Here is a 24,151-nt window from a genome sequence, read left to right on the forward strand (position 1 = left end):
TAAGGGAGGTTTAGCAGCTGTTTCACCTCAGACTCCAAATCTGACCAGCTCCCAGACATTCAGTTCCCCTTCTTGTCCCAACCCACCAGAGCATCCTCCCTTGAACACAGAAAAGGAGAAATGGCATAGCTCGTCAGAGGTCAGGGCTGCATCCTCATCTCCTGTTCTCCAGCTAGCACTAGCATGCGAGCCAGAGGACAGGTACCCAGCTCCAGCAGCCCATGGGGACATTGATGCCCAAAGCCACGAGCACCCACACCAATGCACACACTGGCCCCCTGGTATGGGGAGGGTGAGAGGGCACAGCAGAGCCCCAGGCGAGATTTCCTCCCTCCAATACCTCCCAGACATGCTGGCTACGTGGACCAAAGGCATTTTGGGGACCATGCAATGGAAATAATCTTTTGTGGCCTCTTAAAGCATATGCAGGCTTGTACCACCCTCACCAGCCACTGCAGGGCCCTCTAAGCCCTCAGCACACCAGGGTTAATCACAAGCAAGGCAGGAAAAGCTGGGCTCTAGGCATGCCTTCCATCAGACTTCTGCCCTCTTAGTCCCTCAGGTGTTATGGAAAGGGAAAAAACACAGTAAGGCCTTTGATTTGTTATGTATTAATGTCATTAATTAATCCAGCAGTTCACAATGCTGGGGTAATAGTTTTATACAGCTTGGGAGAGGAAACTGGAGGACAACAGCAGTATTTGCCAACTCCCTAGCACTGGCAAGAAGGGGGAAGGGTCCTCAAGCATTTATCCAGACAACTATTAAAGCTGCTGCAATACTTACTCAGAACAAATTCAGACTGACCTGGGGATGTGCCCAAAGGCAGGAAGCACTAAAGATTGAGAACTGAAACACTTCAAGAGGCAGATAAGAGAAATCACTCAAACCAGAGAAACTTGCCTTTAGGAAAAAGAAAATCCACCTATACACAAAATAAGCAAGGAATTGTTTTTCTTTGCTTCATTTGACTTCAATCCCTGTCAAAATGCAGCTGTGGGGTGCTTTTATATTTTCCCACTTGAACGGTAGCAGTAGCTCTGTGCGTTAACACTGCTCATACTTTGTTCATCGCTAGAGCTGCTCATACTCGATTTGTCTCTGCCACAGGTTCCTTGCAGTAAGTGCTGCTCCCCAGCGCTGGAGGAACACTTCCATTAGCAGCAATAACTCGGGGCACTGGAAGATCAGACATCTATGTAAACACAAAATACTTGTATGACAAGGGCAACAGGGCACATGGTGGCTCTGAAGCGAGGGGCAACACTTCCAACCCTGAGTACAGTGATCCTGTAGGATTTGTTTTGAAGAAGGGCACAGTGACTGCCTTTGGCTTCCCTAGAGAGCCGGAGGGGACACACCTTGTGCTCTGCCGCTGCGTTCGTGTGCAGCAGGCATGTGGCCAACAGTAGTCACTTACTTGGGGAACACACGAAGGTTTTTCCTAGTTGAAAACAAAGCAGCTGTGAACTTTTTTTAGCTAGCTCAAAGGTTTTTCAGCACGTGCTTCAGAAACTCAGCGGTGAAGGGTTCAAGCATTTGCAGATAAGGAAGCAAAGTTTTGCGCACGACAGCAGGGAGCAGCCGTGCCCCGCAAGCTGGGCTGCATGCTCCTTCCTAGAGCACAGTCACCTCCAGCACCAGAAACTGTATTTTCCTTCTCCACTGCCTCTTCATGGGACTCTTTTTAGTGTCACAGGGCTGCGGGGTGACCCTAGGCTCACATCCTTTGCTCTGCTACCTACCACACAGCATTTCTGTCCATTCTATTATCTGCCCCATCGCTGCCCCGGATTTCAGCCCTTGAGCACCTACTTTGCAGGGAAAGTGGGCTCTGGGAAGGAAAAGGGAGAAATCTGCCCCAGGTCTAACCAGCATGAACGTAAGTAGCGCTGAAGTATTTCAATATTCATTCTCACTGGCATGTGCTATGCAGGTTAGTAAGTCCAAAGGCCATGCTTCCTTTGAACTGTAAATATTTTCTGCTTTACACAGTTAAGTATGCCAAAGCCTTTTTCTAACCCCTCTGTACTAGAGAAAACTCACCAGAAGGATGAGGCAATGCTTAGAACCCTGAAACCTCCCAGCCCTGCATCATGCCCCCACTTGGCACTTGAGCTTTCGCAGACATCAACCATGATGAATTATATTAATATTCTGATAGTTAAAACAAATTAATCCCTTTTAGTGATTACAATACTTCTTACAGTTTGAAGCCCTCTATGCTTATAAAGGCAAGCGAGGGGCTGAATTTAGATTTAAATTCTAATCTTAAATCACGTGGTCCATCCTTGTGAGGACAGAGGTGAGTGCAAGAGGATGCTACGAGAACTTCATGGGCACATCTGAACCACACAGCTCTTTCCCTTGTACAGCACAAGCCCCTTCCTATTTGTCATCTGGCACCTTCCAAGCCCTCTCAGAGATGAGAAAAAATTACTTTAGCAGAGGTGAAAGACGTCAGCACAGCAGATGGGAATGGATTTCTTCTCTTTCTCCCCTCTTGCCTCCCTATAAACTTTGGCCAAGGTCTGTGTTAATACTGGAAACCTCAGCTTTGTAAAAACAATCAATAACGGTGGGGTCAGGTCCCTCTGCCCATGCAATAAATACCCCTGCAGGGACTGTGTGATCCTCTTCCAACAGGACACATCCTGAGACCAATGTCTGCTGGTTACAGTGAGCTTTAGGTACTTTTTGTCCAAATTTCCATGATATCATTCTTAATACACTTTCCGTGGGAGATTTTCCACTGTCTTCGTTTACTGGAAAAAAAGACAGTTTGCGGAGGCAAATCTTCAGCCAATCCTTAGAGCCGGGCAGCAGCAAGAGCACAACCTGAGGGCCAAAAGTTGTATTTGAACCCACTAAAAGGGTGGTGTTAGTATCCCCTCTGTATGAATAGGCAAACTTGAAATATTCTGGTGTAAACCCAGCATTAAGATATATGAACACATACTGCATTTAAGGTTATGGTTGTGTGATTTTAAATACTATTTTATGCATAAACATGAAGAGGACTCAGGATCACAAGACTTCCCACGTGTCATGAGGAGTCATAATGTTTATCATCTGGTTCCCTTCCCCTGTAGCCCAAACAAGCGAGGTGAAAGTCTCTACAGCACTCCAAAAGCAATGATGTGCTCAGGTCAGCCTGAACTGTGCTGTAATTTCCAAGGCAGCGGAAGATAAAGCAACATAGAAAAAAAAGAGATGGGGGAAAAAAACAGTTTGACTGGAAAAATGGATCACTAATGTGGATTTTTATCAGGCTTCAACCATAAAAATTATTCATCTGGCTGAAGATTTCTTTGTATTTTCATGCGCCTTGCTGTTATCTTATCCCCTCCAGGGATGGGGCAGCCACCCCTGCTCTGGGCAACCTGGGCCAGGGTCTCCCCACCCTCACAGTAAGATGTTTCTCTGTAAGATCTCATTTCAACCTCCCTTCTTTCAGCTGAAAACCATTCCTCCTCATCCTGTCCCTGCCCTCCCTGATCAAAAGCCCCTCCCCAGCTTTCCCAGAGCCTCTTTCAGTACTGGAAGCAGCTCTGAGGTCTCCCCAAGTCTTTGACTCAGATGAAGGAATTTAGGTTTCTGTCATCAAAATAATGATACGGGTAAGCCTAGCAAGATGCTGATTTACTAGATCTAAACCAGGTAGAAATCACACTAGGAAAATGGAGAAGCAGAAGTTTCCAAGTGACAAACCAGCATTGCTGCTGTTTTTTGCCTCAAGTCATTTTAAGTCCTGCCTCCTGCTTTATTCTTCCCCACCTCTCCCAGTGCAGTGCTATAGTTTGACCCACTGGGCTCAAAACTGTTACACTGATGTAAAATCTGCTTTGTAGAGTGAAAGATCCAGGTCAGCCAGGCGCAAAGCACTTCTCTTACAGACAAGTATTAAAACACAGCTGTAACACATAGCTGGCAACTTGCTTTTTTACTTTTGTTTTAATGACAAGGCATTCAGTGCGTGGGAATTTTAAGAAAGCCTAAGCTCTGAATCAAAGATTACATTTTTGTTATGAATGTGGGTAACATGTTACTAGGTTTTATGATTGCAGTAAGAAGCTTTTAAGCATAATTCAAAGCCTCATGTGTTGGGAGGGATAGAGAAAACTTCCTCAAACCCAAAATCTAACAGCATCTTGCAACACTTCTGTATGGTAGCACCAGCCATTTATTTTTCTTTATAAACATCAGTATTTCAACATTTTTTCACGACTAGGAAAGGCCACAAGCTACTGTTAAACCAGCCACCCTACCATTGCCCTCTGTTCCAAAGCTTCAAGGAAATTCCCTCGAAGCCTTGCAGTAGATTCTGAGGCCACTTTCCTTTCTGTAAGCATTGTGTTAACTTACTGTTTGAAGCTTTCTGCTGCGTTTCCATTTCTTACTTGCTCAGCTCTTGCTAAGCAAGTCCATGCTTGCAGAGGTGGCTGTTCTCATGCCAAGAGGTCTCATGGCCTCTGGATCTCCTGCCCCTGCTCACCAGGTTATTTTGGCAGCCTGCTTGATGCATGAGATACATCCGATGTCATTTTAAGCACCTCATAGCTCTTTCCATGCAACACAGAGGTGTATCGATGTGCATGCCCAGAGATCTCCTGACCTGGCTTACGAGCACCAACCAAGAAGATACAGCACAGAAGCACTTCACAGGCAGTTTCCCCGGAAGCACGTGATGTAACTAATGCAATCCTATTGCCTACATCTATCAGTTCTTGAAAACAGGGAATAACCTGATGTGCAGGGACCATTGGGAATTCTCGCATCTACTTCAGAAGAAATTGGATTGACCTTTAATGCCCAGGCACTGAAATTTAATCAGAACTTTATTGGGTTATAGGCTGGTTCTCTAATATGTATTCAAGTACCTGCAATTATTATTTCACCAGGGCAGAGTATAACCAGTTATAGCTTATTTCATAGATCTTGGACACTATTTATTGACACACAGAACCAAGGCAGTGATGTCTGAAGATGGTTCTGCTGCTGCCACAACTCAGGGGTAGCTGTGCTGTCCCTTTAAAAGAAATGCAGAAGCTTTGCTCGTGTAAGTCAGCGGCCTCAGCAGGGGTGCTCAGGCCATTGCATACCCAGTTGGTTTATTCCCTTCTATCTCTCTTTTTTCCAACTTTTCTCCCATTAGTGCCCTTGTCAGCTCTCCAAGCTCCAAATGCTCTGGTAGTTTCACATAGTCAGTCACTCAGCTAAGCTTCTCAGATCAACTTGTGGACTCAGGAATTAATCCCAGTGGGAGCTTCATGGCTAAACCTCCCAGGCAGTTGTGGGTATACCCAGCTGTGCATTCTGGTCCTGGATGTCACTGAGCAATTTCTATATCCATTGCTGAAAATGCGTGTTTTACTTTCCTAGCAATGTGATGACTGTTATTTCTGCACCATGTGTGTCAGCAATATCAACCAGGAATTTGCTGTGTCCACAGTGACCTCCATCTAAACCTGTTCATATTGTTTGCATTAGTCTCTCATCCACATCCTTCTCTGGTAAGTGACATCCCTTGCCACACCACATATACCCTGAATTTGTAAGCATTTCAGCTCAAATCATTCCCGCTGCACTAGAATGATGGATGCACAAATTCCCAATTATGGTCAATGAGAAAAAGGCAGATGGATTAGTCACTTCTGTGGGCTGAATTGCCTGCAGTTACATGAAGTATCTTCTTTTTTAAGTGACAGAATTCAGCACAGGAATTGTCCGTCTCCTATGTTTATGTCTGTCTCCACTATGCATCCCATTTAAGAGCAGAAGCTAATAAATAGCACAGGCCCATCATGGTTTAGAGTATCCTGAGCAGAGACAAACAGGCAACAGAACAAAATCCTACTGCATCCAGCAAACTCTCAAGTCATGACTTGCATTACGAGAACACATAGTCTATCAGCTCAAATAGAAATGCCTATATCAGATTTAAAACAAACAAAATGCAAAACAACCTCCTCCCCTCCCTCTGAGCACAATCCCAGTATTTTGACAATATTTATCATCTCAAATGGCAAGAAAAACGTGAAACAGCAACATTCTGGGGAGAACTACTTTTCAAATCCCATCACACTACAGGGAAATTACATCTCTCAGATGAGATTCATACTGAGGTACCTCCACACCACTGTCAGCATGGCTATCAAAAACTGGTATCACAGCACTTTAATCACCTCGCATAAGCCAAGTCAGAGCCAGGATACACAGAGGCATAGGTGAATGAGTAATGTAGGAGAAAAAGTGAATTGGATTTTTTTGATCACTGCTTGAATTGGATCCATTTCAAATTGCTCAAGTTAGATTGTTCCCTATTCGTATGTACATGTAGCTCATTCAGGAATAAACAAAGCGCTAAGGACTTCTGCACAGTCCCCACCTGCAGCTGCTGGGCAGTGAGGATGCTGTATTTGCCTGTAAACCCACACCCTCAGCAAATTCCCCAAACAGCCTGTGCTGGACATGTCCCAACAGACCACAAGCACAATGGAAGCCCCTGCACCTCTGCTTCCCCCACTGACCCTACCAATCCACTGAAAGTCATTCCTGTTCAAAGGTCTTAACCCTTCAGTTTTACCACCAAACCCTGAATCCTTTCACGTGTCTTGGGGAGGCTGAGGGTGTTCGCCAGTGGCAGGGTTAGCACAGCACGGTGCTTCCACGTCCATCACATCGGGTTCTTTCTCCACATTCCCACCACCATGGAGCACTCTGCACACACCTCTAGGAGAGTCCCTCTTACAAATAGATAGTTTTGACATTTTACAGATACTTCTAAGCTGTCTTTTCCTTCCAGGGATGTGGATTTATCTTTCCTTCACAATGTTACCAAAAGCCTTCTCACACTCATGCATTACTACACAACTTGCCAGTTCGTTCTTTATTCCTAAACCACAACTGGAGTAATAAACTAAATAGCAGCAAATGTTTGCAAATACAAAAGCTGAACCCATAAAGTGAGGCTTTGCTGAGGTTGCATTGATAGATGAAATCAAAGAAACAGATGCATTTAGTGCTAACGGATACACTACATCAATTGTTTATTCCCATGCACACATTTTAAAAGGTGTTTTGTTATTTTTAGATTACAATGAACACTAAGATTTTTTTAGTGCATCTTTTCCTTTCCTTGATATTGCCAAGGAAATCCTAGCAGCTCAGGAGCAAGCCATCCCCATGTTCTGGAAAAGGAGCTGGAGGGGGAAAAAAACAGCTCAGTTGAGCAGGGAGATCTGGAGGAACATCAAAAAAAGAGGAATGTCTATGAACTTTGGAAGAAGGGACAGGCGTCTTAGGTGGACTACAGGGAGGAAGTGAGATTGTGCAGATTAAAAATCAGGAGTTAACTAGTTTGTAATACAGATTTCTGGTTTTGACACAAATAGTTAGTTTCTGTTCCATTAACCCTGTAACCCATGGCAGACACCACCTGCAACTCCACTGCAGCAAGTGGCTTGTTACTGCACTGATGCTGTCTGGAAACATGCAGGACATTGCAGCTATAAATAAAAGTATTCTCGCACTGTACCTAGCAAACCTTATTTATTATGTGCAAGCAGAACAGCTTGATCTCTCCATGCTTTCACAGGTAAGCTGTTTTAACAGAGAACCTGACCCTGAATTTCAAAGTAGTGGGAACAGCAAGGTGAGAAATGGGATTGCCACAATTCAGGATACTACAGAAAGAATATCTGTAAAATAATATAGCTCCAAAAGGTTTATAATCCTTCCTAAGCACTTGGGAGGCTTCAGCTTTCTTCCCAGGCAAAGAGTTTTGGCAACACTTAGGCAAAAATAAACTCCCACTGTTGAATGCAAGCAGTAACAGCAGCAACAAAAATCCACTTTTAGAAAAGGATTCAGCTTGCTCTGTCTACACACAGCACTCATTTAAGCCTACTACAGAAAATGTCACTTAGCCTTACAATAGGAGGAGGTAGCTGCATGGATGTGAAAGGAGTGGCAGTGGACATGAGTTAGCACAGGCAGGTGGGACCCAGGTTAACAGCAGGGCCAAGAGGTGGTGTTTTTGGAGAGTTACAGAAAGGTTTCCGTGTACACACTCCTTCAGCAGAAACTGCATTAAGCACATATTACAGTGACCATGCAAACTCTTGTTTAAGCATGCTTGCATTGCCCTTTGTGGTTTTCAAGCACACAGGCAGGGCAGGAAGGGCTGTGCTGGGTTTCAGAAACACAGACCTGAGGGGTTGGATGGGCTGGCTGCCAGCTGTGACTAGCCCCTGTGCTTCTGGGTACAGTAGAGTTTGTTTGGATCAGCATGAGAGATGCAGCAGGAGCCCAGCTCTGCACATAAAAGCACTCAGACGCATAATTCACTCTCATAGCTTCACACAATTCCTAACATATGACACCAGAGAGATGGCAGCTGCCCTTTATTTACGCTGTCCAAGAGTTGCACTCTGAATACTTTAAACAATTTGCTGGATAACACAATATAAGTGATGTCCATGTCATTAGAAAAGTAAAACAAAAGAAAATATCAAAACAACAAAGGAAAAAACAACCACGCACACGGAGCACCAATTACAATTTACACCTCTAAAGTGAGCAGAAATGATTTTCTCCTTGAAAACAAGATACAGCTCTCATTTGTTTCAGAGAGCATGCAGCCCTACCCTTTCTGATATTTACGTGACACTCATTTCAGAAAGAACATCTGCTATCTGCAATAGTTGTCATTAACACACTTAGAGCACTCGGATAAGAATCGAAGAATCAGGTTTAGGGTCAAGCCAAACTAATACAAAAAGAAATAAATCTCAAATCGTTCCAAGCAGCCCCATTTTGTTTAGAGGTCTCCCTCAACATTAGTCAAGAACAAGGGATGATTGTGGCGGGTATCTACAGCACACACAACACAGTCTCAGCACACAAAAACGAATGAGCTCTGACCCATGCAACACATTGTGCGTCACCCACCGGAGGCATAAACCAGCTTGTACTTACTAGAGAAAGAGCTTTTAAATGCTCTCTCCTTTAACACTTGGATTGAGTGTTGGTCTATTTCAGGAAGAAACATGGTGCCTGAGGTAGACTCTTCAGTTGATGGGAATGTTCTCATCAACTATAAGAGTGCTTGCTTTTGGTCCATATTCTGAAACTGAATTTTAAGCAACTCTATTCTCAGTCACCTTCTCCCTCACCCTGGATTAAACATAAATATCAGCTTAGCTGGATGAGACCTAGGTCCTACTTAGCAGCAGAAGAGCAGAGTCCCTTGGTGAGAAGGATGAAGAACTACAAGACATGCACAGGGGTGTCTCCCAAGGACATTTGGTTTTACCAATCATGTGCCGGAGGGAACAGTCAACATTCACTCTAGAGTTATTCAGCAGCCGTTATGCCGCAGGGCAGTTTTGGTCAGCACAGGAAAGAGACAACATAGCACCCAGAAAGGCAGGGTGCTGATGTACAGGCTGTTTTCATATAGCACAGTCGCAGGGGAGAACTATATTTAGAGTGAATAACACTGATTTCCGTTGCTATAGTGACTGGTTTTATTTTGTCTTCCACATGGGCTGGATGACTATTTTGTCCTCCAGACCTAGAGAACTTCACCCAAAAAGAAGCAGCATTCTTTGGTCACACAGCTGGCAACAGATATAGCATCCAGCCCCTACAAAGCATTTCTAAGCATATTGGGTACTGCCAACAAAACCATAAGCTAATTCAATAGTATACGGATAAAGTACAGAACGACACCAGTGCCTTAGCCAGCCTGTAGAGGGTTCTGCAGCTCTGTTGTGCTGTTTGGGCAGCCAGATTAGAGAGAGTATACCAAGTGGCACCTTTTGTTTCTGTGAGGTGAACAACAGGGCACCAGCAAGCACTGTTGTTTGGGCAGGCTGGACTTGCAGCCCACAGCTGACTTTCACACAGCACTCTTCTTATCCCTAGGTTTCCTTGCAGAAAAAGCTTTATCATCTTTTCATAGGAGGAGAGAGGAGGCAGTGGCAAATGCTCTTGCCTTATCCACAGTATTTACATGTGATTTTTACTTTAAAATACACCCCCTGTTTTATGCACTTTGCCAGAAGGATTGGTAGCAACAGAGATAAGTGTGACCCCACTGTCTCTTCTGTAAAGCATTATCAGTTGTGATTTAAATACAAAAGTAAGATATTAGCGGCACATTGAGACAGTTCAGTGAAATTTGTCACCAAGATGATAGAGACCTAGAGCTTCTCTAGTTTTTTTCAAAGGATATTCTAGTTATAAGAGGAGGCATTAGCGAAGGGTGTCTTGTAGTTTGATCATAATGTACCACAGGGCTGGAGAACAAGTCCTACAAGGAGTGGCTGAGGGAACTATGGTTGTTTAGCCTAGAGAAAAGGAGGCTGAAGGGAGACCTTATCACTGTCTACAACTGCCTGAAAGGGGGTTGTAGAGAGGTGGGTGCTGGTCTCTTCTCCCAGGTGATAGGATGAAAGGAAATGGCCTCAAGCTGTGCCAGGGGAGGTTCAGACATTAGGAAATATGTCTTCACCAAAAAGGTTATCAGCACTGGAAGGGGCTGCCCAGGGAGGTGGTTGAGTCACCATCCCTGGAGGTGTTTAGAAGATGGGTAGATGAAGTGCTTAGGGATATGATTTAGTAGTGGACAGGTACAGTTGGAGTTGATAATCTCAAAGGTCTTGTCCAACCTAGTGATTCTGTGATTCGATGTGGTTTTGATCATCGTGTACAATATATGTTTCCTAGCAAGGAGGAAGGCCATTTCCAGTGGACAAAAAAGTAAAGATGAGACAGTTTCAGGCCATCAAAGTCCTTCACTTAAAAGCTCCTTCTGCTTGGGGAATAAGACACTGGGGCTCCAGACCTCCCTTCTCTGAGACAGAGGAAATCCAGTCTGAGTTAACCAAGAAGTATGGATTTTGAAGTGAACTGGTTAATTTGCATTAAAGTGCTTTAATTCTGAGTAAGTAGTCCTTACTCTGTTTTATGATATAATTAAGCCAAAGTAAATTACAGTTGCTTGGGTTCAATAATTCATTCACATCATACTGGAGTGACTGGTGCACAGAGGAAAAGATTCTATCTTGCACATCTGCATAACCCAAATACAGTCAGTAAGTTGAGGCATTCCTCCGTAAACCCTTCTATAACAACCCTGTAGAGAGATTTGCCTGCTTCTTTGTATTTATTTCTGCCCATTGACATTCACCCTTGCTGCACAGAGGTGTTCACTTCCAGGGTGAAACCCCTACATGTGCACTACGAAGCAGAAGACAAATTTAACTCTTATGGAAACAAAGGAGGAAATAATTGTGTACCAAGACAGGTATGAAAAATCACTTTGCCAAAATACATTGTTCTCAGTCTGTGATGGTGCATGTGGCTTCTTCCTAACTTTTTAGGAGCATACCAGCTGAAGATTTTCACTAATGAAATAACCCAGCAAGCCTAATTTTCAAAAGCTACAGCTTTTGGAGTATTGGAGTTTCTCAGTATCTCCGACCCCAGTCCCCCACATATACACCACTTCACTTGAGGGCTTTTGAGCAGTTCCCTCAGCATTGGCACAGTCTGAGTTAAGAAGCTGCTACTAAGTCTGTGCAGGATCTAGCCTGTTCAATGAGCGGTATATGAGAATAAAAAAATGAAAGACTTGGGTTCCTGGCTAACCTCCCGGGTGAAGTTCTCAGGCCTGCTCTACAGAAGTCCCTCTGGGCCCTTGAAGAGTCTATAAATAGTCCATGAGAAACTTTCATAAAGTTTAAAGTTAGCATGAAAGACACTGAGATCTCAAATATCTCAGCAGGGAGTTTCACAATCTTTTTCCTACGGTGGTAAGACCTACAATAACCTCTCCACAGCTGCTCACAGAGAGCCCTTCCGTCAGCTGAGGGCCTCCGCTCCTGGCAGCGCTTTGCCATAGCACAGGCACCACCAGCACTGTGCCAGGGCTAAAAAAGATGCCTCCCAATTCCTCCCAATAGGATGATCATGAGAAGCTTTTATGACGTACTTTAAAAGCCCATTTGTTCCTGAGCTGGTAAAATCATCCCCAGTATTAATGTAATCTTCTATCATCTTTCACTCTACTACATTAAAGTCGTGCCTCTTTTATGACAAAGCATGAAAAAGGAGGGCAGTCTTGCCCACATTAACCTTCTCACCATCGCATTTGAATGCTGGACCTGCACAAATGCCACATCATTTACAATTAGCTGGTTATCCTGTTGAACATACATAAGATACATCTCAAAAGAGTGTAAGATATACAAGGTCTAGGGAAAATACAGGAGTGTTTGAGAGTATGCACTTAGGAAGACTGACAGTCCAAGAGCTTTTTATTATCGGGATTATCTAACATCGCACAGTACTTTATTATGAAATAATTTCACTTTGCAAAAAAGCCCAAAAGATGGCAGAATAAAAACATGTTTATAGAACAAAGGAAGACTGATCAATCCAAGCAGCATTAAGGGCTCCATTCAATCTTATTTCTACATATTGGTTTTTAATATCATTTACCTAAATAGATACTTTTTTCCATTAAAAGAAAGACACTATTTAATCAATGAGATTAAGATTTATAAGACAGGCTTTTCAGTGTCAAAATATCTGTAGAGGAGTCTGTAACTGCTAATGAAGCCAGGAGCAATAGCTCCTGATTTGGTGTCGTTTAAAGGCTGGGTTCTCAGAAGCTGCTGCAGTCAGTTCTGCCAGATAACTACCTACATCAAAGCAAAACGCACAGTAGCAAATAAATACAGAACAAATTTTTAACCTGAAGGAATTCAGGCAATTAGTGGCAGGGGCTCTCCAGAGCAGACTTTGAACGAGCTAACTCTAAATGACTCCTGATGAGTCCCTCCAGTGCATGGAGTGACACCAATTTCACCAACTCCATGCTTCCATGAGCACTGCGATCCTCAGCCATCTACTGAGAAGTTCCTGCAACCTCAGCCCTCCTTAGAAGCAAAATATAAAGTGTTTCTGGTTTTTGCTGATCCAGAGAAGAGCTTTGAAACATAACTTCATCACAACTGAAAACCTTGAGCAAGAAGACATGCCAGTGTTCCCAGCTGCTCTGGGGAGCTCAGGGGCATTAATCTGGTGATAGTTCTGCAGTCTGCTCTCACGTAGTGTCTTTATGCTGAAAGCTGCGTGAAAATGTCCCCTCATGGTCATTTTCTTAAGAAACATGTGCCTTTTACCTATCTTTGGTAAATCAAGAGAGAATCAAATAGGGTTCGGTCCATGAAGATACCAAAGGGAAAAAACAGGCAACTGAGAGGGGGAAAATGATTCTTAGTTTGCAGAAGTGATTTGCAGCTTCCTTGAAGGCAGGCTACTTCATTGATTTATCCCAGTTAAAGATCCGGCTCTGCTTTTGAGAAGTATTTTAGGCAGTAATGCAGCTATTCAGCATTTCTGAATAGGTGTGGAATGCTTAGCCAAGCAGGAAAAAAAACAAGTTCCTCCTTTGCACGCTTGTCAAGATTAGTGTTTATATAACACTTCAGACACTGTAAATACTGATTTTGTGATATATAAACCACACGTTGAGGGTGCTATTCAGTTTTCCTATTTTGATGCTGCTGGATGCATCTGAAATTGATTTTTAATGAAATATAGCCTGCTTTCACAAACACCAGCATTTTTTTTTTCTGTTGGGAATATAAATAAGTACTAAAAACACTAGTATTATTTTCACCATCCAGGGCCCTTCATTTCTTTTTGGTCTTTCAGTTTTAGAGAAGGACTCAGATATTCCACATTTTGTCAGGTTAGGTTTATAGATCTGAAGTGGCCAAGGGCACTTCAGCATCACCACAGCGGTACAAAGCAAGCACCCACCAAAGGCTTTGTGTGAATTACTGAGGCTTGGCATGGGTGATAACACAGGACAAGGACCTTTTCTGGAGCAGGAGTAGCAAAAGCTTAGCTGATTTAATCAGTTACAAGGATCCTCCGTCTGTGCTTCTGCACTGATACAGTGGGACATATGGAAGGATTAATACCATGACTGACATCTTCCATGTCCCCTGTGCCGAAGCCAGATCACCCCTCTGCTCGCCCCAACGCCACATGGCAGGCACAGCCACGGCAGCCAGCAGGAGCACCTGGGGAGAGGAGGACTGCAGTACAGCAGAGCCAATACTCTATTCACGTCTCTGAGAAGTGTCGTCTTCTCTTTCACGTGCTGATAGTCATAACCCCATGAATCCTCCCAATTCCCTCTTCTTGGAGAGGACCTAAAGACAACTTCTGCTGTGTTTATAGAGTGACCAACCCAGACAGAGATCCTGAAAGCTCCTATGGCCTGTTACGGCAAACTACTTTCCACCCCAGGAGCTGCACAAACCCACATGAGGTCTTAGAATTCCTCAAAACTGTGAGCCGCACATCCCCATGCTAAAACTGTAACTTTTTCTGACATGCAGCTGTCAGCATCTATTGAAATGCGTTTTGAAAGACTCACTGCTATTTTCATAAGGGATGCCAGTGCCAGGCACGAAAAGCACTGCAAGATACTTGCATGAATTGAAATAAAGACATTCCGAGGTGATTTTTTTCCCAGAAGCACAGCTTTCAGCGCACACTGACCTTGCGAACCAGCAGCACACTCAGAGCTGGCACAGAGACAGCGAGCCAAGTTCACTGTGTTTTGGAAAGTATCTGTTTCTGTTTAAAGAGATTTCGTCTTGCCAGAAGTTACTCACACCAAACTACTTTCAGTTGGCTCCTTCCACTCCTCCTCCTCTCTGCCTTTCAGAGACTTATTTGGAACAAACTGCACTCGACACACACTTATCCAAGCCCTTTTGGAGGTCGAGTTTTCCCTGTTCATCTTCCATTCTGCCTTTGCAAACACCTGTATGTCTTCCCAAAACATACCTCGAACAGAGGATTCTTATCTTCAAATACTCATTGCTTATATTTTCTCCCTAAATCAGTTTAGTTAATTGTACTTTGAACAGAAGTTAATCGTATAGTGCTAAGCTTCAAGTCTGACCTGGCTGTCAAAAGATGCAACCAAATGGAATTTCTCCCTTTATCGCGGAGAAAGATAAAGCCTAGGCAAGTGAACAGACACTAGCTCCCACAAAACATAGCGTTATGACCCATACCAGACGTGGGTAGAAGCATTTCTTCTTCCACGGGGAACAGGCCGCCTTGCAGCCTGATGAAGCCCCACCAGCACACACACTCAGAAGAGCAAATAGGTGAACAAGAAATAAAGGTGTGTCAGAGTTCTCTCTCAAAGAGATATCCTACCTGAACACAGAGCTAATATCCTAGAGGAGAAGTATCAGCAGGGGCCACTTAACTACAGCAAGAAAGCATTTCACAGAACTTAGATGAAAGACAGAGTGTGAAAACCAGCCTCTACAAGAGTACAAGAGCTCCTTTATTTTCCAGTGGAGACAGTGTGAGGGTGGTGTGTTCAGAATCCTCTAGCACAACCCCCTGGAAGAAGCCATCCATACCCATCTCTAGAACAGCAGACAAATTGTGCATGACATAAGCTGTACGTTACCAACTCCAGGAGAAAGCAGATCTCCCTCCATTCTGTTATTAGCATGATCAGTCACAGTCTTATGTTTTGAACCTGTTTTCCAGACCTTTCTTTTACAAGTCAAGGCGGTTAGGCAGCTCATTGAGTTTAGTCCAAAAAGAGCAGCAACTATTTGCTTTCAGAGCAGAGGGCAAATCACCAGTTTTCCTTTATCTGCATTTCAAATACCAGCAACAAAATAGAGACTAGCACATCCTCTTCCTTGCAAGATCCCTCCTTAAAAAGGAGTCCTAATCCACTCCTCCTTACCTGGATTGAGGCACAAAGCCACATGGGCCACAGCTTGCTCCTAGCATTTCCAAGTGAGCTCTTAGGAAGGGAAGAGTTGGACCACAGAGTTCAAAGCACAATTCCAGAGCCCTAGCAGGCATAAGCAGTGGGACAGGAATATGTCCGATAAAGAATACGCCACATGCTTGCACCCCCATCTTTAATTAGGTGCACACACAGAAAACAAAAGGGATATTTGGCTGGGGCAGCTTGCATTTCTCTGCAGGGAGTGCCAGCAGGTACCTTTTTTAACCATCACTGTTGATACACAGGTGTCTTCTCAAATCTAGTTAGTCCCCGCTCAGCCATTCTTCTCAGGGAGGTTCCTTTAGCGAATGCCAAACAGAAGACCCACAGGCAGCTTTGTCAGCCCAGACAATGAAAGCTGTCCTTCAGAGACAACAAACTCCAAAGTTCCCCTGCGAGTAATATCCTGCCATTGCTTTACTTTGCCCAAATATTTCCTTGTCCTCCCATGAGCCCCTGGTAGTTGCACTTACCTCTTCTGGGCTCTACTCACACCAGACAATTTCTCTGGCTCTCCAGTATACCTAAAGACAGAGAAGAACAGGTTCCAGCTAGAGCACTAGCTCAATATCACTTTTTGCTCCGTATTGCATGTTAGTACATTGAAGACTGGACACTTTTGAGATGGGTAAAATTATAGTGTAGAGAAAAAACCTTTCACTTCCTAGTATCTTAACATTATGAATCAGTTTCTACTGCCCTGTCTAAATAAATGACAATATTTGATGATCACAAATCTTATCAAAGGTTGAGATTTTTTTTCAGAAACTATCTTTGGGTTTGGAATTCTAGGTCTTTAAAGCTATCTTTAAAATCTGAATCAGCTAGGTTTTCAATATGGCAAACCATGACCAATATATGCTGCCAAGAGCCCACACTTAGAAATAAGACATCTTGACAGTGTTTATCTACCAGTCCACTGTCAGACTAAAATAGACATTTTGCCAATTAGTCAGTGCAGCTGCAGAAATAGATAGAATACTGGAAAAAACAAAGTTTAAACTTGAAGTCAAGACAATTCAGGGATGATGTCTCTCTGAAATTAAGATAAAAGTTCCCATTACCTTCCAGTATTTACCTCTCATTCCTTTTCCTTTCCCCTTCCCTTTCAGTACTTCAAAGACTGTAGCTTCTGCCAGTGCCATAGATTAGCTTAGCGTTCAAGGAGGAGCTGTGGAGGAGCTAAGGAGGAGTATTTCTAAGCAATATTCAGAAACAGAAATAACATGACAATGAGATCCTTGCTGCACCCAACCCCAAAATAATCCCTTCGTTCTCCTCCTCTCTGGACCTGTTCACCTTCCCCTACACCCTTCCCATATCACTGCAAGACCACCTCCCCAGTACTTGGCCCTTCAGTGGCTAACTGGAAAGGGCAGTGCTGTGCTCTTCCCACTTTCCAGTTAGCAAGCAGCTCACACTCTGGAAAGGGTTAGAGACTGCCGAACAGATAAGGCTTTATCTAGCTATTACTCCCAACAACTTAAACTTGGCTCTTACAAACACCAGACTTGTTATCATTTGTGATTTCTGTTAGATTCAGATCTATGCAGCCAAAAAGAGGCAAAAACAAATGAAAGTGAACATTGGCTTATTTTAAGCTCTGTCATGGTTCCTGTAAAACTGTTTAGATTGTAAATTAATCACTTGCTGGATCTAGCTGAAACTGCTAGTGAAATGTTTGGAATTCCAGGCGCAGTACACTATTGCCCCTAAGTAACTGAGGACTCTGGAGGATCCCAGGAAGCCTGTTCAATATTTGTCTTCTTATAGGAATACTGTGGAGGAGAAGGTGGCTTGGGGGACCCCAGGTGTGCAGCAGGGAGGCTGTGCTTGCTCCCCTGCAGCAAGGTACCATCCATCCATCCATTTCACAGGTACAGCCAAGGAGCGGGGCTGGTCCAGACCCCCTGGCAGAGTGGTGCGGAGAGATCAGATTGTGAGAAATCACAAGTGAGACAGCCTAGGAGAAAGACAGAGGCTATTCGAATCAAACCAAACACATACTAACAAGGCAAAACATGAAAATGAATACTCAACAAGACACAACTGCTTATGGGTTTCATTGCATTCTTGTCCTAGTGCTCCTGAGCAGCAGTGCAAGGACTTACGTTGTTTTACATATATACCTGACATGACAATTTGTAAACACTGACAGATCCGACCCATCCCAACAGAAGGGCACGCGCAAAGCCTCCCTCGGAGCTGGAGAACAGCTCTGCAGCAGCACTCTTACCAAGATGGGGCAGAGCTGTGGGCTCACTGACACATGCAGGTAAGCAGCTCCCTCCCAGCTCTGCCTGTGCTGGTACAAGTCCCCACAGCCAAGGAGCAATGGCATTTACATTGGTTTCACCAAAGCAAGAACAGGCAAGTAATTTCGCAGGCTTTATTCAAAATAGGAGAAGGAAAAGCTTTCTTTATAGACATCATGAAACACCAGTATGGAAGAAGAGACTGAAGGTTTTCGCAATAAAGCACCGAGACTGCAGAGCTGCAACTTCCACCACGCTGTCACAGGAGAGTCCCCTCAAGCAGGGAAATGGTGCCCTCCTCAATTATGCCTGTGTTTCAGCACAAGAAGAACATACTCTCCCTCCCCACCAATCATGAAGCATGGAGGCGATGCATCTGCTCCCCATTGACTTAAAAAACTCCCAGAGCAGCTGAAAGCACCTTGGCTAGGTTGCAGAGACCTGGAACTCATCTGGCCAGCAGCTACATGGCATTTCTGTTACCAGAGACGAGACAGCAAGTAATTTTCCAGTACTTGCCGAGGTAGACTAACAGGGAGCTGGAAAAAGCTTAGGAAGTATCTCCTGCATCTCTCGCACACCATCTTCAGTTGACATGAAGACAGGTATCCACCTGTTGCATGAGCCTGGCTCCACTGGGAGGGAATTTATTGCAGTGACTCATGCAGATACAGCATGAACATGCTGCAGTGTATTAACAGCGCCTTACAGCTGGGAGAAGTAAGGCAACGAGATCCTAAGAGCAAGTGTTGCAACATGGAAGAGCTATCAAAACACACCAGTGCTTAGACCTAAAAATCTGACAACCCTGATTTAAAAAGGTGCTTTGACAGTCAAGAAAAATTCCTAAACACACTAAAGACTGATCTGCTAGCAACGCACGTTCCGGAAGCCAGGCAAAGTAACTTTCCCATGAGTATAGATGTCCTCATCTGTGCCCTGGTTAATATGCTTCACCAAGTTCTTCTCAAACAGGAGGGGGTGGTAAGCTCCCATGGTACAGGCATGGTCATGAAACTTCTGGTAATAGTGGCAAACATCTGTCTGTCGCTTGGAAGGGAGAAATTCGTACACATGCACTTCATCACAGAGCGTCATCATGATCACGATGCCTGGGAGGGAAAACAAGCAGACATCCACATCAAACCAGAGAAGCAGTTAAACATTCCAGCGAGACAGGTGGTCAGCAAGGAATATCCAACTCCAAGGGGAAAGGCTTCCTTTCTGAACATTCAGAGATGGGGAGAAAGCAAGTCTGGCCAGATGGGGCTGTTTTCTGAAGCTGTCTCTTGCAAAGCTTATGACTGCCTTGATTACAGCAGATCGTTCATAGTGACAACCATGACAGAAGTCCAAGTTTTAGGAGCACTACCATTGTCCATGATCTTCATGGAAACCTGAGCACCTGCCAACCATGCACTGCCAATTAGCTGATCTAAGCAGCCCATCTCGAACCTGCTTGGGTAAGCAGTGATAAGACCTTTACCTTTGCACACCTGACTCTAGCGAATGCAGAGGGTATGAGAGTCACTATGCTTGAAGCCGGCTGAGACAGAGCAGGCTCTGCTCTGCAGGCTCCCCCAGCTCCCTGCAGTACAACAGGGCTGCCCTCCTCTGTCTCCTGACAGGGCAATGAACCACTTGAGGATGTTTGTGACAGCACTGGGCACAGATCTGTCAGCTTCCTGGTCTGATCAGAAGTAAGTCATAGTTATGGGCTATTTTCCTTCCAAGTGCAAGTAATAGCGAGAATATACCAGCGAAACAGAACCAATGTATAACATCACAGAAGATTCATGTAGTACCTGAGACATCAGGAACCATGCAGGGGAACACAGTTACAAGACATTAAAACAAAAAAAACCAGCTGTGAAACCACTTGTTTAACTAAGGTGCATTCTAAATGCGCTCTCAGTCACCTTTCCAAGTGACTATTTGGAATTTCAAATCCACACTTAGGCCTTCCAGTAAACCCAGAGCGGCAAACTGGAACTCACCTATGCCCCTAGGTCTGGCACAGTGACTTAAGTTACAAAGCAGGTAACATGGACGAAAGTGAAGCCACAAAGATTGTGATGCCTGCTGTGGCCTGGTGCCTGCCTTGAAGCCATCAAGCCAGCCAACAACAATTTTGCTGCTGAAGCCATGGATGATGCTGTTACACAGTTGTTCTGCACATCTCCCAGCAATGATGTAATAGTACTGGGGCAAGAGCAAGGCTGTGGAAGAAAACTAGATGCCGGACTAGCAAACATAAGAAGTGATTCTGATTACACAGAGGGTGCCAGTGCCCCAGCAGTAATGGGAACAGAGGAGGGCCTAAAGTACAGCAGCTGGACACCCATGTGGCAAAACAAACCATATGCTGCAACTTCAAATATATGCAAACTTCCTGAGAACTTCACTCCTTTTTATTCAGCTGATGATGAGATCTGCTGTTCAATAAGGTGTAAAAGCTTTGCAACAGCACAATGTAAAATGAGCCTCTTTGACAAGAAAGTGGATTTAGCATGCTGAATAAGGGGGAACATCACTGAACTTTTCAAGACAACTATTAACCCTAACCACCCTCAACCCCTCCTTAAATCTTTGGCTGTATATGGTCTTACCGTATTAGTATTACCATCTTTCCATATTAGTATATATAATTATGAAAATCTACAAATACACATATTTAAAATAGACAAGCACTTAGATTTTATCTGCAGTAACCAAATTTATGTGTCTGACAAGATCTGAGCCCGCAGGAGCCGTATCCTTCCTCTCACACCCTGTGGGAACTACTCTGGTGCCAAAAGCAAGAAATTCTAGAGATCATCACAAAGTTGCAATACTTTCTCCTGTTTCCATGGGGAACAAGGCCACGCTAGTAACTGCTGTTCCAGAGGGGTGCTGCAAATCCCTTACTTCAACACAATTGAGCTGCTGCCTTAAAGACAGGAAGCTTAACCACTGTCATAAGACAAACACTGTAAAAGCAACTCTGATAAACACCATAAATCTGTGGTTGTCTTAGAAAAAAGGCATCTGGATAGTTCCTGCAAACCAAACAAGAAGTTTTGGGATAACTATCTTACCAAGCATTCCTGACGATGGTGGATTAGGCTGAATATGCTCCAGGGAATTCTCCTGCAGAATATCCCAGAGCTGCCACTGCATTTTTGGATTCAGGATATAGAAGGGCTGCTCTGGATGTGTACTGCGATACAATTTATAGCTTTCAAAGAAGTTGTAGTCTGGATTTCTGTACCACTGGAAAACAGAAACAAGAAGTCACACTTTTTATTGTTAGCACATTCTTTCCCATAACCAGCAGGAAACAAGGACGAGCAAAGGTGCTGCTGCCAGGGAGCAAAGGCCCTGCTATACCTACCCACACTCACAGCCTGTCCCCCAACACCTCCATTTGCCCCTCGAGTCACTGTGGTGACCTGACTCAGTGAACAGAGTAGGGAAGCCCCACATCTCAGTGAAGGACCATTACATGATATCAGCATCTTTAGTATAATTTCATTCTGCGCTCCCCAACAGCAGATGATGTTGGGAATTCTACTTTAAGCATTACAGACCCTCACCCCTCTCCACAAAGGACTACAAAGTATCCTGTTCTACAAGCAAATGTCCCCAAGCACAGCCTCCTAAACTAGGCTGAACTGATTCATGTTTGAAAACTTCCCCTTACAGTAAAATCTCTTGAAGGGTTTATGTTTTTGTGAAGTCATTTGGAGACTTTTTTCCTACGCTAAAAATATCCCATCCTGGTCCTACTGACTCTTAATCATGCTGTATATACGCCCTCATGACTCCTCGAGGTGGGAGACCAGACACAAGAACAAACAGCAGTGAGAAAATAGGAAATGCAGTCCAGGGAAAAAAATGCAAAGACTTCTCAGTTACAGACAAAAGTTTAAAATAAAAGTAAAGAATGGACTATTCACTCCTACCTTCTTTCACCCTGAGCCTCTAAAGCTCATCACTTATCAAATAATGCCCTTTTGTACTCAAAAGTGAATGCTGGAGGGATTACAACACCCATAAGTGAAAGTCTAGCTGACACAGAGAGGAGACCTTTGCCAAGGCCTTCAGAGGGTTTCCCAATCTGTTCATAATCAATTAAGTATATCTCTTGTCTGACTGGTACTTGAAATATCCAAGCATCAACCATTAGCAAATCTTACAGCAAATGCCAGAAAGAGAAGATCATCCTCTGATGAGATGACAATGTGGGCAGCCAATAGTGACCTCCGCGCAGCACCAGCCCATGGGAAAGTAAAGGTAATAACCCACTACGCTTGGCCCAAGGCCCTTGCCAGCAATTGGGAAGAGGCAAGTGTTTCCCTAGGAAAGCTCATGCATGGGATACTCTCAGACATATGTACAGATATATCTGCAATAACGAAGAGGTAAAATAAGAATGGCCTCAAAAAGCATGATTGCCCAGCTTAGGAGGAAGCAGGTTAACAGCTACACTTCAAAGCATACAAATCTGATTTTATTTACAGAAAAGTCAAGCCTTACCTCACGAATTTCTGCATGATATGGTGCTGGATCCCAGACAATTAAAATTCCAGTGTTATATAGTGCATCCCTCAGGAACTGCTGCTCCTCAACAGTTACAAGCTTAAATAACAAGAAATACAATAATATGCAAGATTCTGTCAGAATTAGCAGGCAGTCAAGCAGTGAAACATCTGAATACAGCCACAGCCACCCCACTGCTGGTTACTGAGCATGCTCCACTGCAGGCAAGTAAGGACAGCACCTCCAGTGAAGCCCTTCCAACAACTACGCCAGTCCTATTTAGTGGAGAGGCAGAGGAAAAACTTCCATTACGCTTTACCAGGTGTTCTCTACCCATCTTCAATAAAAAAATAAGGATAGGACCTGCAGAGTGGCCCAGCCTGTGTGATGGATACCATCACTATGACTACCACATGCAAGCAGGAACATCAGTTGCTGCCACCAGTTGCCAAGATAGTCCAGGAAGAGCCTAATGAAAACACACTGTTGTCTTTATCAAGATACTTCATTTGAACCCAAAAAAGTCTGCACATGGGTGATTTCTCCTGAGTAACAGGAATGCAGGCAGCCAGGGCTCAGCAACCACTGCTGCAGGAGACCAGAGACAATGACACTTAGCTGACCCTTCCACCAAGCCCTCCTTGCCTCTCCAGAGCAAGGCAGTAGAGCTCAAGCAAGGTCTGAACCTCATGAGAGCAGCAGTGAGAAGTAAATCACCACAACAACAAAGCACACCGGCTATAAACGGCACCAGTGGATAGAGGCTGTTCCTCTAGAGGCTTTCCCAAACGGACAAAACCAGTAGTTTAAGCAGAGAGGTTGTCCTCTACAGTCTGGACACAACTGCCACCGCTTGTGATGACGCCTGAGGGGAACTTGGGTCTGCAGCAAAAAGCAAACAATCAGAATCAAATGAGACAGGGATTGATCTCCCGTTCTCTCACCTCAAGGCATAAACTGCACAGACACAGCTTGTAAGCATCTGCTGAAGAAAAGCATCTTCATAAAAATCATCTTCCGTTTGTCCTGATTTTCTTCACAGACCTAATTAAGAACTAGCTAATTGATCCTTGGATATTCCCGCTATGCCAGCAGCAGGCTGCCTTCCTGGCTGTCCCCATAACTAGACCACACGGACACCCTGGTCAGCCCAGACACTAGTCATTCCAAAAGCCAAAAGGGTTTCCTCATCTTCACTACACAGGACAAGGCTTTGGCATTGAGCACATGTACTTCCTGGCTTCATTTCCTTTCAGTAACTAAAATATCCAGGCCACTTGTTAGCTGGAGCATGCAACGCTGCAGCTGTGAGCTTCTGCCTCCAGTGCATGGACATCAGAGGTAGAGGCAAGGAGCGCCTTTGCCAGGTACGAGTGGGATGGAGCACTGCAATGGGATGGGAACAGGGCAAGTAACACCCACGCTTTATTTTCATTTCGTTGTTTCTATTCAAAGGCTAGAAATCTTCCAGGAACTTTGCTGATGTGAAACACATGAAAGGAGGATTCAAGAGAGA

General features: G+C 44.3%; 3 protein-coding genes across 7 annotated transcripts in view; all 3 read right to left on the minus strand.

Annotated features, from left to right (window-relative positions):
* Positions 1–15,570, minus strand: part of LOC138724658 (G-protein coupled receptor 35-like) — a 28,482-nt gene extending 12,912 nt beyond the window's left edge. Inside the window, exon 1 of the mRNA XM_069864836.1 lies at positions 15,524–15,570. The gene's annotated coding sequence lies outside the window, so the exon portion shown is untranslated. The remainder of the gene's footprint in view (positions 1–15,523) is intronic.
* LOC138724660 (G-protein coupled receptor 35-like) overlaps positions 1–24,151 on the minus strand; it is an 88,317-nt gene that overhangs the window by 18,709 nt on the left and 45,457 nt on the right. The window lies entirely within an intron of this gene.
* The window catches only part of ST6GAL1 (ST6 beta-galactoside alpha-2,6-sialyltransferase 1), a 36,397-nt gene continuing 30,480 nt past the window's right edge, over positions 18,235–24,151 (minus strand). For 4 of the 5 annotated variants that reach the window (XM_069864517.1, XM_069864518.1, XM_069864515.1 and 1 more), the window contains exons 5-7: positions 22,633–22,734; positions 21,192–21,366; positions 18,235–19,226 (exon numbers count right to left, since the gene is read on the minus strand). In XM_069864517.1, coding sequence (XP_069720618.1) covers positions 18,985–19,226; positions 21,192–21,366; positions 22,633–22,734 — 519 coding nt within the window. In that variant the 3' untranslated portion in view covers positions 18,235–18,984. The remainder of the gene's footprint in view (positions 19,227–21,191; positions 21,367–22,632; positions 22,735–24,151) is intronic. The other variant, XM_069864519.1, reaches the window with a different exon arrangement.

This window comes from Phaenicophaeus curvirostris, chromosome 10, assembly GCF_032191515.1.
Source record: "Phaenicophaeus curvirostris isolate KB17595 chromosome 10, BPBGC_Pcur_1.0, whole genome shotgun sequence".
Classification (NCBI taxonomy): Eukaryota; Metazoa; Chordata; class Aves; order Cuculiformes; family Cuculidae; genus Phaenicophaeus; species Phaenicophaeus curvirostris.